Here is an 18,807-nt window from a genome sequence, read left to right as displayed (position 1 = left end):
GACCAACAATCCTTGGACATGTGGCCCCACTTTCCAGAATTGTTGTAGTTGCCTTCGAACCTCCTCCCCCGAGAACTCTTATTGTCGGTCTTTTAAGATCTCCATGGTTGTGAGGTTCCTTGCTGACTCTTCCCTTTGTCAGCATTTTTGTATCCTTCTTTAGAAGGTGGCTTAAAATTCCTTCGACTTTTACTTGTGTTGATTGCTTCTTCTTCACTTTTCAGCGTGATGCCTCCCATATGCTTAGCCATAGCTTCTTGGCTGGCCAACAAATTCTCAAACTCTACAAGTGATGGCTGAATGGGCTATCCTTGTACAGCAGTAACAAAGCTTCTATATTCCGGCCTCAGTCCATGGATAATGATCCTCTTCATTCGAGCTTCTGCAATGACGGATTGCGGATCTAGTTTAGTAATCTCCCGACATATTGACTTGACCTTGTGGAAATATTGAGCAATCGTCATGTCACGTTGTGAGATTGATAATAGCTCGTTCTCCAAAAGTTGTAGTCTCGTATCATTCTTCTTTGAGAAAAGCGTCACAAACGTGTCCCAAGCTTCTTTCGGGGTGTTCTCATCCCGAATATGCTCCAACATCTCTTCTTCGATTCTGGTCTTCAAGGCAAACATTGCTTTGCCTGCTTTGATTTTCCATTTGCGCAAAGCACCATTAACGTCTTCCTCCGGTGGCGTAGTTTCGCTTCCACCAACAACCTCCCATAGATCTTGTCCTTGTAAGTAGGACTTCATACATGTTTCCCACATTTTGTAGTTGTTGTTGTTGAGTTTCTTGATTCCTCCGACAACTTGGAGATCACCCATCGTGTTGGCAGTACCTTGGTAATACCAAACAAGCTAGTTTCGAAACTAAACTTGCAGAGTCACAAACTACTCACGATACAACGAGAATCACTCGTTCTCACTATCAAGAAACCTTGCTCTGATACCAGATTGTTGAACACGACTCTTTTATATGGGAAACAACAAGACTTTTATTAAGACACTTAAAGAGAACTTACACTTTGTGAGACTACTACACACTTTGCTTTCTTGGATGCTTTCTTGGATGGTTTGGATGTTGGATTGTTTGGAGCAAATGAGCTCCACACCTATTTATAGGTGTTTCCACCTCCTTATAGGAAGTTTCTAGATCTACATACATTCATGGCTATTCTAGAACTATCTACCATATTCTATATCTATTACAAGCTTTTATATGTTTCTAGAATGTTCTATAATGTCCTAGATAAGTATAGACATTCTTGTGTCTTCCATAGTGTTCTAGAATGTTCCATAGCCTTCCAGGGTCTTCCATCTCATTCTAGAGTATTCTAGAATCTTCCAGCATCTTCAACACTCCTCCATAGTATTCCATAATGTTCTAGAATCTTCCAGATCATTCTAGAACATGCTAACTTCTTCTAGACAATAACATGATTCTATTGGGCTAGTGATGACCTTCAACACTTAGGACTGCTGATTCCCACTCTGTGTAATTTAGACTGTTTATCAAATATACATTTTGTGTTTCTATTCTCTTTTTCTTGCAAACGTATTGTAAAATTTGATTATAGATATTATTTCTACCCATATTTTGCATACATGAGTTTACGACCTTTATATATTTGTAATGTCAATATTTTTTCTTCTTTTTTTATTAATATAGTATAGAATGTCCATTTTTTAACGTTACACTATATATATATATATATATATATATATATATATATATATATATATATATATATATATATATATATATATATATATATATATATATATATATATATAGGGAAATATTATTTGGAAAACAAAAAAACCTTAAAAATCATAAAAATGCATAAAAAAAATACCTAGAGATTACAAAAAATATTTTTGACATTTTTTAAGAAAAAATCGCAGATTTTTAAAGAAAATCGCTGAAAAAAATTTGAAAAAAAAAATTTTATTTTTTATTTTTTTTCAGCGAATTTTTATAAAAAGCTGTGATTTTTTATAAAAAAAATTCAAAAAAAAGTTTTCTGATCTCTAAGTATTTTTTTATGCATTTTTATGATTTTTAGGGTTTTTTTTGTTTTCCATACAACCTAAACATATATATATATATATATATATATATATATATATATATATATATATATATATATATATATATATATATATATATATATATATATATATATATATATATAGGAGTAGGATCAAATGAGAACACTAAAAAGGTTGAGAACGCGAGAACAAAATATATTCTTTTGTGATTCCATGTATTCATTTGTGGATGAATGATAAATTTTTACGCCTTTAATTTCAATTGAAAAGAAAAAACATATTCATATTGATTGTGTATAAAAATTTATTATTTCGCCACAAATAAATACATGGAATCACAAATGAATATATTTGTTCTCGCGTTCTCAACCTTTTAGGTGTTCTCATTATATATATATATATATATATATATATATATATATATATATATATATATATATATATATATATATATATATATATATATATATATATATATATATATATATATATATAATTGAGAACCATGAGAATTGAATATATGGCTTGAGAGAAGTCAGAATAAGGCCAATGAGGGAGACAATATCAATGATATTGATATTCAATCATTATTTCAGCACATACAGTAAACAAAAATAAACAATCCCATTTTTTCATCTATTGAAATTATTAACAAATGATTGTTATATGTTAAAAGTATCAAGTATATATTAAATGAGTCATCAAATAAAACTACAAACAAATACTAATCGCGTTGATTCAAACCGGCAAAAATACAACCTTCACTCCATTCTTAAATATTCTACACACGGGACTGTGTGTGTATTCACAACGTTTCCGATTCACATCAAAAGACCAATGCCACATATATTTTTATAGCAAAGTGTAAGACACCAAATCATATATAAAAACATCAAAGAATACAATTCTTGAATATTTGAAGTTATATCAATCTTGATTTGAAATGTAGTACCCCTATCGTTAGAAATGTGGAAATCTAATAGTGAGAACAGTCAGACCTGGATCCAAGGTCCTAAACATCAAATGCACGTCGATGACTTTGAAAATATCGATTATGTTGGACAATTGTAGAGTCATTGTATAGTTAACACATACTAAGCAACGACCATTGTAGGTGTTGAAGGCGAAGTCAAAGAAAAATATGACATGGCTTAGGGTAAAGTTGAGAGTCATGTATAGCCGACTATATCTCAACTGATGTATTTATATTTGACTCTTAACTTTACACAGTCTATCAATTGCTATATATGGTCATTGCTTAGTAAATGGAAACTGTAGTTACGTATTTCACTCTGGGATGGTGTTGCCCGATTGGGATTTCAATTGCACCGGTTGAGACTAAAGTTCCAGTCTCTTTTCCCCACTTATGTTTTCTGTTTCTTGACTGCAGGATGATATCAAACACTTCACAAATTATTTAACTTCATGTGAAAGTTGAGTGGACATAAAAAAAGAAGTAATATGAATACCGATCTAGCTAATAAATCACAATTTCAAAAATTAAAGAACAAAAGAACTACCTTCATCTTGAACAAGTGTTCCAGCTTGTGTTTAAATGCCAGATGAGATCGATGTTTCAGAGAAGACAATTGTCACACAAGATGAGCGTATAGAGTAAAGCAAAAGCATTGGACTTGGATTGAAAATCATCAACACTAAATCTAAGAAATTCTGATTACATCAATCTTGATGTTTATAATGTGATGAAGCCGGGCTTATTTCATTTAATGTGATGTTTATATGCTGTGCACCATTGTGCCATGATTCCGTTCATTTAAAAGCTAGCTAGCTAGGTCCATTTAATGCTTCATTATGACTGAGCCAAACAAAACATACAGAAAATTCAAATCCAAAGTATGGGAAAGCACTGCAGAAAATTTATTATACCAACATCAACAAACACAAAGAAAGTGAAATTTCAATGAGATACGTACAGGAGATCACAAAAAGGAAATGATAGCACATAGCATCAAGCATGGTGCATGTACTTGTGCAATCCTACATACACTTAACAAACAGATCATCCCAATTAATGCATCATATTATGAGGGAAATTAAATATATTTATAACTAAATAACTTAAATATGTTATTAACTTCCTTTGATAATACATGAAAATGAAGTATTACAAACACGCTAATAATAAAAAAAAACTCTTTTTTTTCTTTCGAAAATCTTTGAGGAAAAAAAAAACAGTCACAATTCTGACAAAATACCTACACAAAGGAAATTCCGACACAATCCTTGCATGGTTTTTTTTTTTTTTTTTTTTTTGCTATTCATACACTTACTGTGTTTCTATTAAAACAAACAAATTCTCAAAGGTTAAATTAATAATAATAATAATAATAATAATAATAATTACCATTCAATACTTAACTAAACCAAAAAAACAACGAAAAATTACAATTGTGTATAGGGATGGAAATGGGGCGGGGTTGACCATCCTTGTCCCCATCTCCATCCCCGACGGATGCGAGGAATCAAATCTCCTCCCCTTTGTATTTTGGGCTTTTCCTCATCCCATCTCCAATCTATCAACATAATAAACTTAACTTACACAAAAAGTCAAGTTTAATAAGTGATCAAAACCATATGCCATAAACACATTCTGTTTACATCAATCATAAAGTTTAACAAGCATCAAAGTAAAAAGTGTCGATTTGGTATACAGATCGACGAACAAAGTGACGATTAATGAACTCTTGGAATTAGAAACATAATTTTGTATATGGACTCTATCTCTAATGGTCTAATATAGATCAATTCATTTTAATGGACTTAATTCAAATTCAATAAATGATTGATATACTAGGATTATACCCGTCCCCATCCCCGGTTTTAGCATAATGGGGATCTCCGGCCCCGTATCCGGTACATGTTTTTGCGGGGAATACCCGTCCCGGATTGAGGCAGGTCAACCGGGTGACCCACCGGGTCGGGTGGAATTTTCATCCCTAATTGTGTACATGTTTATGGAATTTGGCATATTTCTAAAATTGCTAATACTCACTCTAGGCAGCACCGTTGTTAGACCTTAACTATGATGTGCTATTTTTAAACATAATGCAATTGAGAGCCATTGATTTTCATTAATTTAGGGCGACCATCTAAAAAAATATCATATTCCTTTTAGAAAAGGTTACAGGTCGGGCCATATATAGCATAATGTTTAATCACCTTTGCAAAGTCATAGAGGTTATTCGTGCTTTGTAGCAAAGGAAGAGGTCTATGGAATCCATGCCGGTCCAAACATATTTTGGGCAAAAAAAAAAAAAAAAAAAGCTTTTGGCTTCATGTTTGCTTTGGTGGGCATCATTTATATCTTCCTTTCCTTTCATGAGTGCGAAATGGAGGCATCAAAGTTAAGATTTCACAATTATAAGAAATTGAAACATTCCGTTTTAAATTGTAACTATACCAATTGACAAAGACGAAAAGGAACATATTTTATTGAACAAAACCTCTATAGCAAAGATAACTTGCATATTAAATTATCCCAAGTTAGTTTTACCCTACGGTAGTGATGCCCACTGATCTATTGTTCATAACTTCATATATAGTTCAACTTCTGTTCCTTTTTAATGTTCGTTGACAGTGAGAAAATTGTTTGGAGGTTATATGCATCAATGCATGAAAGCTTGTCTCCTTTTTTAATATCTTTTTGAATATCGATAATTGTAATCACATGTGTGTCTCATGTTAACATTATTTACTCATGGTTTCATTATATACCCTTTGATACTTTCAGAATCATACTCCTTTCGACCATATTTATAATTTATGTTATTTTTTGAATTGTCCCAAAATAATAGTTTATTTTTTTAAAATAAACATATTTTATTTTACCAAAATGCCTCTCATTATTACTTAGACCAACCAAAACATTTAATGATGAATTTAAATGCAAGAAAAATCACATTTTTTTTCCTTTTTTTCCTTTAACTTCTGTGCGTATCTCTACAAACTTAAATGTTTTTTTTTCCTTTTTTAGTACTTTGCATATATATATATATATATATATATATATATATATATATATATATATATATATATATATATATATATATATATATATATATATATATATATATATATATATTAAATTGTATCATTTGTTCCTTCCCTGCAATTCTCTACACAATTGAATGTTTGTGTGTGTGTTTTTTTACTTTCCATATCACAAAAGTACAACACTTACAAAGACATCAAAACAAAAATACAAGTACTTAATTTCATTATCTTTTCATAACAAAAATATAAGTGGTTAATTCCATTCAAAAAACATCGGTCAAATTTCGATCACTACACTTGTTTCTAAATTAACTAAACAGCCAAATGCAATAGAGCTTTGTCTATCAAATTTTGATTACATTCGATTTGGAGTGGTAAGTTAAATTCTCGTCACAACCTATTCTTACCAATATACACTATTTGATAGTCGTTGCCACCTTGAACATAAACCATATTCTTACCAATATATAATATTTGATAGTCGTTGTCACCTTGATCAACATTTATGATTTCTCTCATATATGTTTGTAGAGTTAAAAATAGGTTGTTAAGTTGTTGAGATTGCATTCTTTAAAAAAAATGTTTGAACCGCATGAATCAATTCATCAATTGTACCTAAATCTAAAATAACTTACCACTCCACGGTGGAGAAAGTTAAAATAATCTACAAACAATAGAAAAAAACTAATCATTAATAATAAAATATGTTAACAATTGTTTATATACAACATTTGATTTTTTTTTTTGGAATTTTATGACCGTTATTTTTAATTAGAAATAATTATGGTTAGTAAGTACTAAACAAGTTATGTCATAAGTATAAAAACACAGTTCATTAATATAAATTTCGAAACACTTCATGTTGTATAAAGTTTCTAAACTTTCAATGTCAGTGATACAATATTCTAAGCTGGATGTGTAAATATCTATTAAAAAGTTTGAAACGTGAATAGAAACTTTGTGAGAGTTTATTACAGTTTGGAAATTCAATAAAAACATAAATCCAAACAATTCAAGAAAAACATCATCTTTCTGGAAATTCAAAATTTTCCCTTCCATTATACGTACCATGTGACACAAAACTCAAAAAAAAAAAAAAAAAAAAAAAAAAAAAAAACCCTAAATTCAATGGCGGACATGAATGGGGCTCAAGGTGCCAGCCACTCCTCTAATTTAGCCATAAGTGTTTTTTTTTTTTTTTTTTTTTTTTTTTTGTCGTCTATATAGTTCAACAGCTTCATAGTCCAAATATATATATATATATATATATATATATATATATATATATATATATATATATATATATATATATATATAGGGTAAAGTGAATATACCTAACAACCTTATATAAACTTAGGTACCTAACCACATCATACTACGTAATTTTATATTATATTTGCGTATGATGTGGTTAGGTACCTAAGCTTATATAAGGTTGTTAGGTATATTCACTTTACCCTATATATATATATATATATATATATATATATATATATATATATATATATATATATATATATATATATATATATATATATATATATGACATTGAAGACTTGGTACCCAATATTGCAGCTGCATTTAAAAAAAAAATATTAGTCCACTGGAACTAAAACATTAGCCCACTTACACCCAATAACCAATTCCCTAGTTGTTGGTGTGGCAAAGTCGGTTGAAGCACAATTGCACAAAGCAAGAAAAAAAAAGTCATTTGCTCTGTGAAGCTGCGATGCAAAGATCAACAAGAAGAGAAAAAAAATCCAATTTGTATCCCCAAGCTCCATTGCTTCAAGCTATTTCGATTTTGTTTTCTTCAAACCTACAATGAAAACAGGTAAGTATTTATATTTATAGGTTTATAAAATTATTCAAATTAGTTGCTTTTTTGTTAAAATTTCTTATTGTTTAGGTGAAATTAGTAGTTTAGTTCTTGAATTGGTGTTACTTGTTAGATACTTATATTGTTAGATAAATGGATTGTTTACTTGTTTGATATTGAATTGTTAGGATCCTTTTTTGGAAGAACAAACATCAATAAATCAGTGTTGAAGAATCCTCCAAAAGATCATGCTCCAATGATTTATGTTCTCAATGATCCTCTAAAATACCGTATCCTTCTAATCAATCATTCTTTTCGGTTTCTAATGTATATCCACAACCAACAACTACTCCAATTACAAGTGTTTGAATTGAAATATCTTTCCAAATGACCCTCATGTTAGACTAAAGATTACAACTTACAATCCAAATCAAAGAGATGAAATAAGGATATATTTGCTTTAAGGATGGTTTTGGTTTATATGTTGATGGAAACGGTGAAACATCGGTCTTATCCTATGATTTATAGGCTGTTGAAGTTGTTTTTGATTTTACCGGTCGCGACCGCAACAATCGAAAGATTTTTTTTGCGATAAAGAATTTGAAGACGGACTTGTCTAACAAAATAGGTGATGTTTTTTTTGCACGATGTCATGATTTCTTATGTTGAAAAAGAAGCCCTTATTAAAGTCAAAATCGAATATTTAATTGATCGGTTTCAATATATATATATATATATATATATATATATATATATATATATATATATATATATATATATATATAGAGAGAGAGAGAGAGAGAGAGATAGATAGATAGATAGATAGAGGTTCATTTGAGACCACCTATTTTTTGTGAGACATGGGGATCAAATCTTAGCCTTTGATTAGATTTGATCTTGTGGCTCATAAAAAAAAGGATTAACATTAATTAATTTAACTGATTAGTTAATTAGGGGTAGATTAGTCACTAGGTTAAATTGTTAGCTTAATTTTCACATCATCCAGAAATCATCTCACCTGTTCATCACCTGTTCATGTGTTTCTACCAATTTATACGATGAAACAACATTCATTGTTCTTCAATTCAAATTGATCGATATTCTATCTCCAATCTTATATTCTTTCAACCGATAATCGATTTTGATTTTTGACATTGATCGAACGATGCTAAATCAAAGCTTTTAAATTCACGATTTTTGTGTTATTCGAGTTCATGTTCTTGATTCTTCTTCATCTGCAATTCACGATAAGCTGAGTGATTTTGATCAATTTTAACTTTGTGATCATCGATTTTGGTAGAGGTTCAAGTGTTCAACGATTTCTTCTAATCCTCATCTTCAACAATTGTTTACGATCTTTCAAGCCATGAATTTTACTCAACGTCATGAAATCGTCAATTGATCAAGGTTTGAGTTTTCATCGATTTCACTGTTAGTTGCATATAACGTATTCAATTTTTAACCTAGTTCATGAATTGAATCATCAACTATTATCGATTTCTCCAATTTTATATTTGTATGATTTGTGATTTCAGAAATCAAACATCATCTTTTGTTGAGACATCCAATTCAGCAATCAAAGATCATTTGTTGTTGAATTTGTTTGAGCTAGAAAACAATTTAATCTATAATATGTTGTTTGTCAATGCATCACCTATTTCATTGTTTGTTTTTTAACTTTTCATTTAATCATTATGTTTTTCAGCAATATGTCATCTGTTTTCTTTTGATTAACATCTATTTGCTTTTCATTAACATCATCTTAGTGATAAGTTCATGAGACTGCATGTTATTCTTATAGAATATTTTACATACATTGATATATCAATAATGATAACAGTTATGGATGATTTGGATATGCATGACATCGAAAACAATCATCTTGATGAAGAAAATCATCAGTTCGGTTATACTAATTCAGAGTTTCTTCATAACGAGGAAAATCAATCGGAAACCCAAGGTAATCATTGTTTTCATTGTTATTTGCATATAACATATTCAATTTTTAATGTAGTAACAATTATGTATGATTTAGATATGAATGACATCGGAAATGATCATTACGATGAAGAAAATCATCAATTCAGATATGGTGATTCAGAGATTCTGGATAATGATGGAAATCAATTGGAAATCCAAGGTAATTCTGTTACTGATGTCGGTTATTCTTTATAGAATGATGTTGGTTATAAGTTCATGTTACTGCATATTATGCTTATAGAATAATGCACATATAAGATTGTGGTTTTTTATGATTACATTCATATGAATGCAAATTATTATGATTATATGTTAACATGGTAGTATATTCTTTTTTATAGTTCAAAGTGACAATGTTGCAGCACAATATGGCTCTTGCAAACAATTCATTGAAGATGATGGTTCTTTATTTTGGATTCCAGAGGTTGAACCTGGTTGGATACCTACTTTGGGTTCAATTTTTAAAGATATCAAAGATGCTATTAAGTGGTATAAAGGATATGCATTAAGATATGGTTTTGATATTAGAAAATCAACAGAGAGGAAAAAGAGTGGAATCACAACTTCGAAATATTTTATATGCAATAGAGGGGGATTGCCAAACACTTCTACCTTAGACACAATTAGTGATGATCATAATAAGCAATTGAGAAATAGTAATTGTAAACGCACAAATTGCAAAGCTTTTGTTGCATTCAAAGCTATATCACATTCTTCAGAAGTTTACCTGTGGCGCTTTGAACAACAACACAACCACAAATTGATCAATCAAGATTGTATGCATCTTTCAAGAGCTAAACGTCAGTTGAATGTTGTTGATCAAGCTTTTATACATAAGCTTTCGAGTGCAAAGGTGGGGGCAACTACAGCATATAGACTAATGTGCGTTATAAAAGGAAGATGTGAATTTGTTGATGGAATAGAGATAGATTGGAAAAATTTTAAAAGGGATATAAATTGTCACATCGGGGGCACTGATGCAAATTTGTTGATTACAAAGCTTCAGAATCGTAAAGAGAATGTTACAAATTTTACATACGAATACAGATGTGACAAGAAGCAGTTAAATGCTCTCTTTTGGGCTGATGACACTTCAAAACAAAACTTTGAGTTATTTGGGGACGTTGTTTCGTTTGACGCAACATATCGTACAAACAGGTATTTATTCTAGAAATATAAACATTTTTAGTTATATATTCTAATGGTATTTTTTTGTGTTTTTTTAGGTATTGTATGGTATTTGTACCTTTTACTGGCATTGATAATCACAAAAGGTGCGTCACTTTTGGAGCTGGTTTGTTGTGTAGAGAAGATACAAATTCCTATATTTGGTTACTTCGGTCATTCTTGAAGTGTTTTGGAAAAGCACCAATCATGGTCGTGACCGATCAAGATCTAGCAATGAAAAAAGCTATTGAGATAGTATTTCCATACACAAAACATAGATTTTGTATGTGGCATATCACAAGTAAACTTCCATTGAAGGTACTAACATTATTGTTATATTCTTATCAGAATATTAAATGAAATATTTTTTGTAATTAGGATAATAGATTAAATGAAATGCCTTTTTATACTATATTATATTCTAACAGAATAATATATGAATTGTTTTTGAAGGTAAGCTGGGAAACAATGAATGAATCAGATTTTAAGGCGGACTTCAATAGTATAGTATGGGACTCCAAAATTGATGTCAATGATTTTGAAATGAGATGGGATGCATTAATGGTAAAATATAAGTTGCAAGACAATAAATGGATGAAAGATATGTTTGATTTGAGAAGCAGTTGGATTCCAGCCTATTTTAAAGATGTACCAATGTCAGGTCTAATGAGAACAACTTCTCGGTCAGAAAGTGAGAATTCAGCATTCAATAGGGTATCGCATCATGGTTATACGTTAAACAATTTTATGAATGCTTTTGAGTCTGTTATGGAAAGGCAAAGGAATAATCAGATCAAATTTGATTTTGATACATCTACTATAATTCCAATCATCAAAACACCTCTTGAAGATATGGAGAAACATGCATCTATGGTATACACCAGGACTATTTTTCTCATGGTGCAGAGGGAGATTCTTCATTCACTTGTTTCTTGTTCACAGAAGAGTGTTACATCAGGCGTTGTTTCTAACATATGCATTGTCAAACATAAAAGGACAAATATATCAAAGAAGAAGGTAGTAGTTGAGAAAAAAGAAAAAGTTGACATCGATTCTGAATGGAATTTTAACACAAGTGAAGGTGATTTTGAGGTAATGTTGACATTTTAAAATATACTTAATATTCTAATAATTTTGAAAAAATATTCTAATTTTTCTTTTTTGAATATGCTTATTATGCTAATACTTTTTGAAACAGGTTGAATTCAACAGAGAAGATCTAACGGTGAAATGTTCATGCATGCTTTTTGAGCGGTTTGGAATTTTTTGTAGACACATCTTCTGTATTCTAAAGATTTATGACATACAAGAGATTTCATCAAGATACATTCTTAAGATATGGAGAAGAGATATTATCCCCACCACAGTTTTGAAAAGGACGTTTAGATATAGTGATTCGTTTGGAAATGTTGAGAAGGTTGCATACAAAGCTTTTTCCATGCTTGATCAATGCCTGTCTTCATTAAGTAATGATGACAAGAAGTTAGAAGAGTTCATGCAGAAGCTTGAAGTTTTTATGACTGATATTGGTGAACAAGGTTCAGACAAATTACCGGTTACAAAAGAAGATCATATTAATAAACTTTACGGAGCTACTACGAATCCTGAAGTTGTTGATGTTGAAAATCCACCTATGGTGAAGAATAAAGGTTCTGGTACAGGAAAACATTTAAAAAGTGCTTTGGAGAAGGCTACTATTCAAGGTAACAAGCAATCAAGATCATGCAAAACATGTGGGGTTAAAGGGCATAATTCAAGGAAATGTTTGACATTGTTGAATAACTCCAAGGTACAAAGTGCATAGCTGTGTCTAGAAATATATTTCGATTTTTTTTGTATTTCAATAAAGTTCAATAATACCATATAGATAAAAGTTTGAATTTTTTAGTTTGGATTTTTTTTTCTATTGTTTTGGTTTGTGATGATGTATGAGACATTTGGGTTGTGATGATGTGTTATACATTTGAGAACATATTGATTCTTCTAATATTTTCAATCTTTAATTTTTTGAAGTATATATGAATGATTGCAGTATAATGCTTTGTTATCAAAATATTATAATACAAGATTATGCATGTAAGAATGTTATATAGGTATATGCAACATCTAATATTATTCTAATAGAATACTGATGCCATTATACATTATTCTATTAGAATATTATACCATGGTCATTAAGAAGTGATCATAATACCTACTATACATTAAGCATTAATCACCTAATAAACCATATCATTAAGAAGTGATCATAATACCTACTATACATTAAGCATTAATCACCTAATAAACCATATCAAGTTTCTTACATAATACTAGGCATCATTTTTTTTGTCTAATTTGTTCAAAATAATACAGATATTAGAAAAGGAATTGTTGTTAAGTCACCATAACTACATTTATAAAATTCCAAACTTCTATCAAATTCTATTACCCATTTCCAATTCATCCATCCTTTGGATACCTTCCTCTAACATCTTTTTTCTAGTCGCATGATCAAATTTTCCAAATTCAATTGCCTCTTTGATAACTCTATCCTTGTGGTTGTTGATTTCATGTGTAGCAATCTTAACAGCATATAAGACACGTAATTTTACAAATTGAACAGCTTGCACATCACTGCCTTTTTCCATTTCCACATTCCACTTTCCTTGCTTTTCTCCACAATATTTTTCCATATGTCTCATTAAAAGTGCTCCATTCTTTGTTGTCAACTCCTTTGTGTTCCAGTCAATTTTCATCATCTTCACTGTTGTTGATCACAAACCTTTGATTTTATTGATGATAAATGTAGTTTTCTCCAAATATCGTATAAAGTACAATTTCTGCAATGTATATTAACAAAATTACATTATTAAATATATTATATTGTAACTTTAATACAATTAATAAAAGTAAATGAAAACTTACTAATGATGTTGGTGTCATTCCATAAGTTTTTTCTAACGATTTTGTTTGTATGTTGTCTATAATATGAACTTGTGGATATGTTAGGTTGAAAACAACAGCATACATCTGATCACCGTTATGTATTGGGAAAACCACCTGCAATTCCAACAAATTCATCAAAAAGTTAACATAATTTCTATCTTTTAATAATGTAATATTTTAATTAATAAAATATTCTTACGAGTTTAATATCATTGAAATCTACATTTGCCTTGACATTAGATAGAAACTTATCAACACGAGTCTCAAAAGTTAAAAAATGCTCATCAAAAGATTTAGTTTCATCTAACAACTCAGAACTTTGTAAACATAGAAAAACAGAAAAATTAGAATATCTTGTTACAATTTACAACTAAAATATAGAAGTTCCAATTGTAAAAGAATTTACCATAATTTTGGTATTGAAGAACAGGCGGTATGGTTTACTTTTTGATTTTTGTTCCTCGTAATTTAGAACAGCAGCCCAAGAATCAATCACACGATGATGTATAACATGTTCAGGCCTCATACTCTCAAAATCCTATCTATGCATAATCTCTCCCGTATTTGTTTCAAAAAGTACCTCCCTTAATTTTAAACATGAACAAAAAATATGTCATCAACATTAGAATAAATATACACATGTATTATACCAAGAGTTAGTGACTTACATTCTATTTTTCTCCTGTGCACATCTTATTAGAACCTGAATCAAAAGAACATTCTACAAATCGATTCTATCAAATAAATTCACAGCTTTATCCATATATGGTGATTTGTAAGAACTTATATAATTCTCCCCTGTGTCACCATTTTGAGATTCAACCCTTTCATCACCATTTTGAGATTCAACCCTTTCATGTGATCCCTTTTTTTTGTTTTCATTGTTTTGATTATCAGCACTTGAAAAAATAGGATCTGAAAATAACTTAATGAACTTCTCTTTCAATTCATTTGTTATATTGACATCTCGGAACTTTGATATACAATCAAAAACAATTCCATACATGTCCTCCTTTATTGATGAAACTTTATTGAACAACTTATCAAAGTTATCTTTATATTCCTGAAAAATAATAAAATAATATAATTATGAGCATGTAATATTTTATCATCTCAGAATATCTAGAATATTTACTATGAACCATAAGCTTGTAATATAAGAATATCCAGATTTTTATAAAATCATACTTTAACCTAATATAAAAAGACATTAGAATATTTTTCTTATAATAAGTTACGTTATAATTAAAATATATTCTAAAACATAATTTAATAATATATTATACTTAGAATATACCTCAATACGCGTGTCCTGATTTTCATTATTCTCAAGTTCTAAATTTGAACTTTGTTCAATTAGATTCCCAACCCCAAATCCACCAGCTTCAATCTCAAAAGATTGTCTTTCCTTCAACTTATCTGCTGTCCACATCGTAACTAATGGTGTTTTACGTTCTATTTTTTGGAGCTTGCATTCAATTTCATCACAGTAAATTAGCTGCATTATTTCAACATCATATTAGATATCCATTTTTAAGAAAAAAAGTAAGTATATGAAAAAACATACCAATAGCAACAACATCGGGCCTTTATAATAACACTTGGGGTCGTCTGGATGCCATCTCCCTTTTGAATTTTTCACACAGTACAACAAATATGCACACCAATCGATTTTAGAAATGTCATCTACTTCAACAAGTGCTCTAACTGGAACTAAGTTGTTTGTCCCCATAGGAATGGATTCTGCAAACGTATTAACGAATAAAGCTATGAAACCCAGCTTGAAATTCATATCCACTTGTTCGGATTTTTGAATAATCTTCTTGTAATTTGTTGCATTTGCCTTTCCATCCTCAAGTTCCTTCATCCATCCATCAAACACTTGATGATCTTCACTAACCTTGTCCAAATCAAATAAGCTTTTTCCAGTTTTGGGTAAACCAAACACTTTATGAATTTTTTCCTTTGTGATCTTTATTCTTTTTCCTTTAATCAGAATACTGTTTGTGCCTTCATCGTAATGCTTAAGCATAAAATGGCAAAGTTTTAAGGGAATACTCTTAATGTTGATCTTCAAAAAGGCTTTAAATCACATCCATTTCACCCAATCTTTTTGTTCTGATGTCAAAGAACTTACAGCATTTGTCATCAATCCAGGTGTTGATCTAGTGTTTATTGAAGGCAACTCCTTCAATATATCTTTCACAGTCTTTTGCTCTTTCACGGTTTTTTGTTTCTTTAGTGCTGCACGATTGTCCCCACTATTCGTCTTCCGTTTTCCTTCTTTAATCTTTGTCACTACAAAGTAATATTCCAAACAGAATATTATACATATACACTTATTATATCAGAATATTCTATGAAATTTAATCCAAAAATACTATATCATCTAAGTAAAATGTAGATATTTATTCAAAATATATTATTTATAAAAATTTAAACTCAAATGTTGCAAAATCCTATATCAGCCAAGTAAAACAACAAAAAAATCAAGTATAACATGATTTATGATATAATAATATATAGAATGTGTAATATGAACCATAAATATTTCATATCATAGAAACATACTTTCACATCAATAAACAATAGAAAAATACTTTCACATCAAAATACCAAGAATTTTCAGTTATGATCCATAAGCAATTGATGTCAAACATAATATCGTTCCATAATATTGGAATTGTAAAGTATAAAATCATAATGATGTAAAATGCTTATGCTAACTCTAATTGTAAATGCATAATCAATAATAACAAATATGAATTTTATCTATATATGACATTCTTGCTATTAGAATAACATTAATACACAAGATATTATAGTACAAATACAATAATTGATGATATACCTTTTTTTTTCTTTAGCTTTTGGTGTTGTACTGGCTGATTCATTAATAAGCTTCAATGATTTTCTTCTTTCAATTAGTCGTTTGGCTATTGAAGTTTTCTCATGAGTTTTATCCATATACAACCTTCTTGCTGTTTATTGTCATTTTCATAATCAAATTAGGAAATAATAATTGATTTATCATATCCAAATATCTAGAGTAACATTTAAAAATATTCTACTAGAATAAGATTAATAGAACATAGAAAAACATTAATAGAATATAGAATATTTTATTTGTAATACATAGAAAAACATAAACAAATGAGATAAATATTTTATTAGAAAATATTGAATACACAATATATCATTTATTCTTTTATATTTTATTATAATACATAGAATAGTTTATTAAAGTATATAGAATAACAGAAACAAATTAGATTAACATTTGAAAATATTATATTAGAATAAAATTAATAGAATATAGAAAAACAATAATAGAATATAGAATATTTTATTATAATACATAGAATAACAGAAATAAATGAGGTAAATATTTTTATTAGAATAGAATAATTGATGATATACCTTTTTTTTGTTTTTCTTTTGATGATGTAGTTGTTAATTGATTGATCGACTTCGATGATTTTCTTTTTTGAACCAACTGTTTGCCTGTTGAAGTTTCAACCTCACTACTTCTACCCAGTGTCATCATTTTTATTTTTGATTTTGTCATTCTTGTTATAATATTATCTACATGAAAATAATTAATGTTAAATACAATTTAAATGTAATCTGTAATAGAAAAATACTTACATTTATTTCAAAATTATATTCTAACTCATCATAATACATACACACAAAGAAAACAACATATAAAGATACACATAATAAATTTAAAGCAAATTGACCAATATGCCCCTGCACTGTTTCTTTATGAGATTAAAATTACTCGAATTTTCTATAAACACAGTTACATACATACACATTAAAAACAGAAGCAAATTGATGAATATGTCCCTGTACATAGTGTTTTTTCCATCCACTTACCCTAGTGATGCTTGACTTAACCATGCATAAAGTTTATATAATGATTAAAGTTTTGTGTAAAAGAACAGTTAGAAGTTGAATCACATAGTAAGATGTCAAAAGTGGAATGATAACTCTCTATTTTATCAGAAAATGCAGAAAACACATATAATAACGTGATTGTTAATTACACAATTTTGTTTTTGTTTATGTGATGAGTTCTATACTAATTCAGATCAAGTTCTGAATTATTACAGGACATAATATGCAATTGTTTAATGGAAAAACTTTATTATTCTTATTCAGACCAAGACCACCAGGACCAATACCATGAGAATGTTTCTTTTCATATCTGCCTTGAAAGCACTTGTGTATATTTCCTTTTTCACATACACACAAAATCTCAAAAGTAATAAATAAATGTGTTTGGTTGAAATCAAAACTGAATGCCCCTGCAAATAGATGAAAGGCTAAAGCTTTATTTATCATTAATCCAAAGAATCCCACATCAGAATGTATTAAATGTAATATAAGTAGGGGCATATTTTTGTTATAAATACATACTCAAACAACACAAAAACGCCTATATTCAGTAAGAAACAAGATCCCGATGCTCTAATTATTAGTATGTAGATATGGAGACTGGAGGAACAATAAAAGGTCAATTCTCAAAGATATATCGCCATTTTCAAACTAACTCAAGGATATAAAGATATACCTGGAATTTCTTGAGAAGTTTTGGTAATAATGGCATTTAGGTGATCTGATGGTGTAGATTCTGAAGCACGCGTTGATGTAGCCATTTTCGTTGATAAGAAATACTCGATAAGAATGAAATTAAGTTTTAGGGTTTTATCGATGTTATCAAGTGAAAATCGGATTCACAACATCGAAAATTGAAATTGATACAGGGAGAAATCGAAGATGACGAGTTCAAGAGCACAAGAAGTTAGGGTTTTGATGGAGTGTTTAAAACCGAAAATGATAAGA

General features: G+C 29.4%; 2 protein-coding genes across 2 annotated transcripts; one reads left to right on the top strand and one right to left on the bottom strand.

Moving 5' to 3' along the window:
- Positions 1–305: 305 nt before the first annotated feature.
- Positions 306–821, bottom strand: LOC145039621 (uncharacterized). The gene has a single exon (XM_078987656.1). It carries the CDS (start codon positions 819–821, stop codon positions 306–308), a length of 516 nt encoding a protein of 171 aa, XP_078843782.1.
- A 9,215-nt stretch (positions 822–10,036) lies between these two features.
- Positions 10,037–12,885, top strand: LOC145039620 (protein FAR1-RELATED SEQUENCE 5-like). The gene is made up of 5 exons (XM_078987655.1): positions 10,037–10,079; positions 10,203–11,019; positions 11,088–11,346; positions 11,482–12,120; positions 12,227–12,885. Exons 1-5 carry the CDS (start codon positions 10,037–10,039, stop codon positions 12,830–12,832), a joined length of 2,364 nt encoding a protein of 787 aa, XP_078843781.1. The 3' UTR covers positions 12,833–12,885.
- The last annotated feature ends 5,922 nt before the right edge of the window (positions 12,886–18,807 follow it).

Source organism: Lactuca saligna, chromosome 4 (assembly GCF_052625555.1).
Source record: "Lactuca saligna cultivar CGN05327 chromosome 4, ASM5262555v1, whole genome shotgun sequence".
In the NCBI taxonomy this organism is placed as follows: Eukaryota; Viridiplantae; Streptophyta; class Magnoliopsida; order Asterales; family Asteraceae; genus Lactuca; species Lactuca saligna.
Note: the sequence above shows the minus strand (reverse complement) of the source record. Positions and strands in the feature narration are given on the sequence as shown.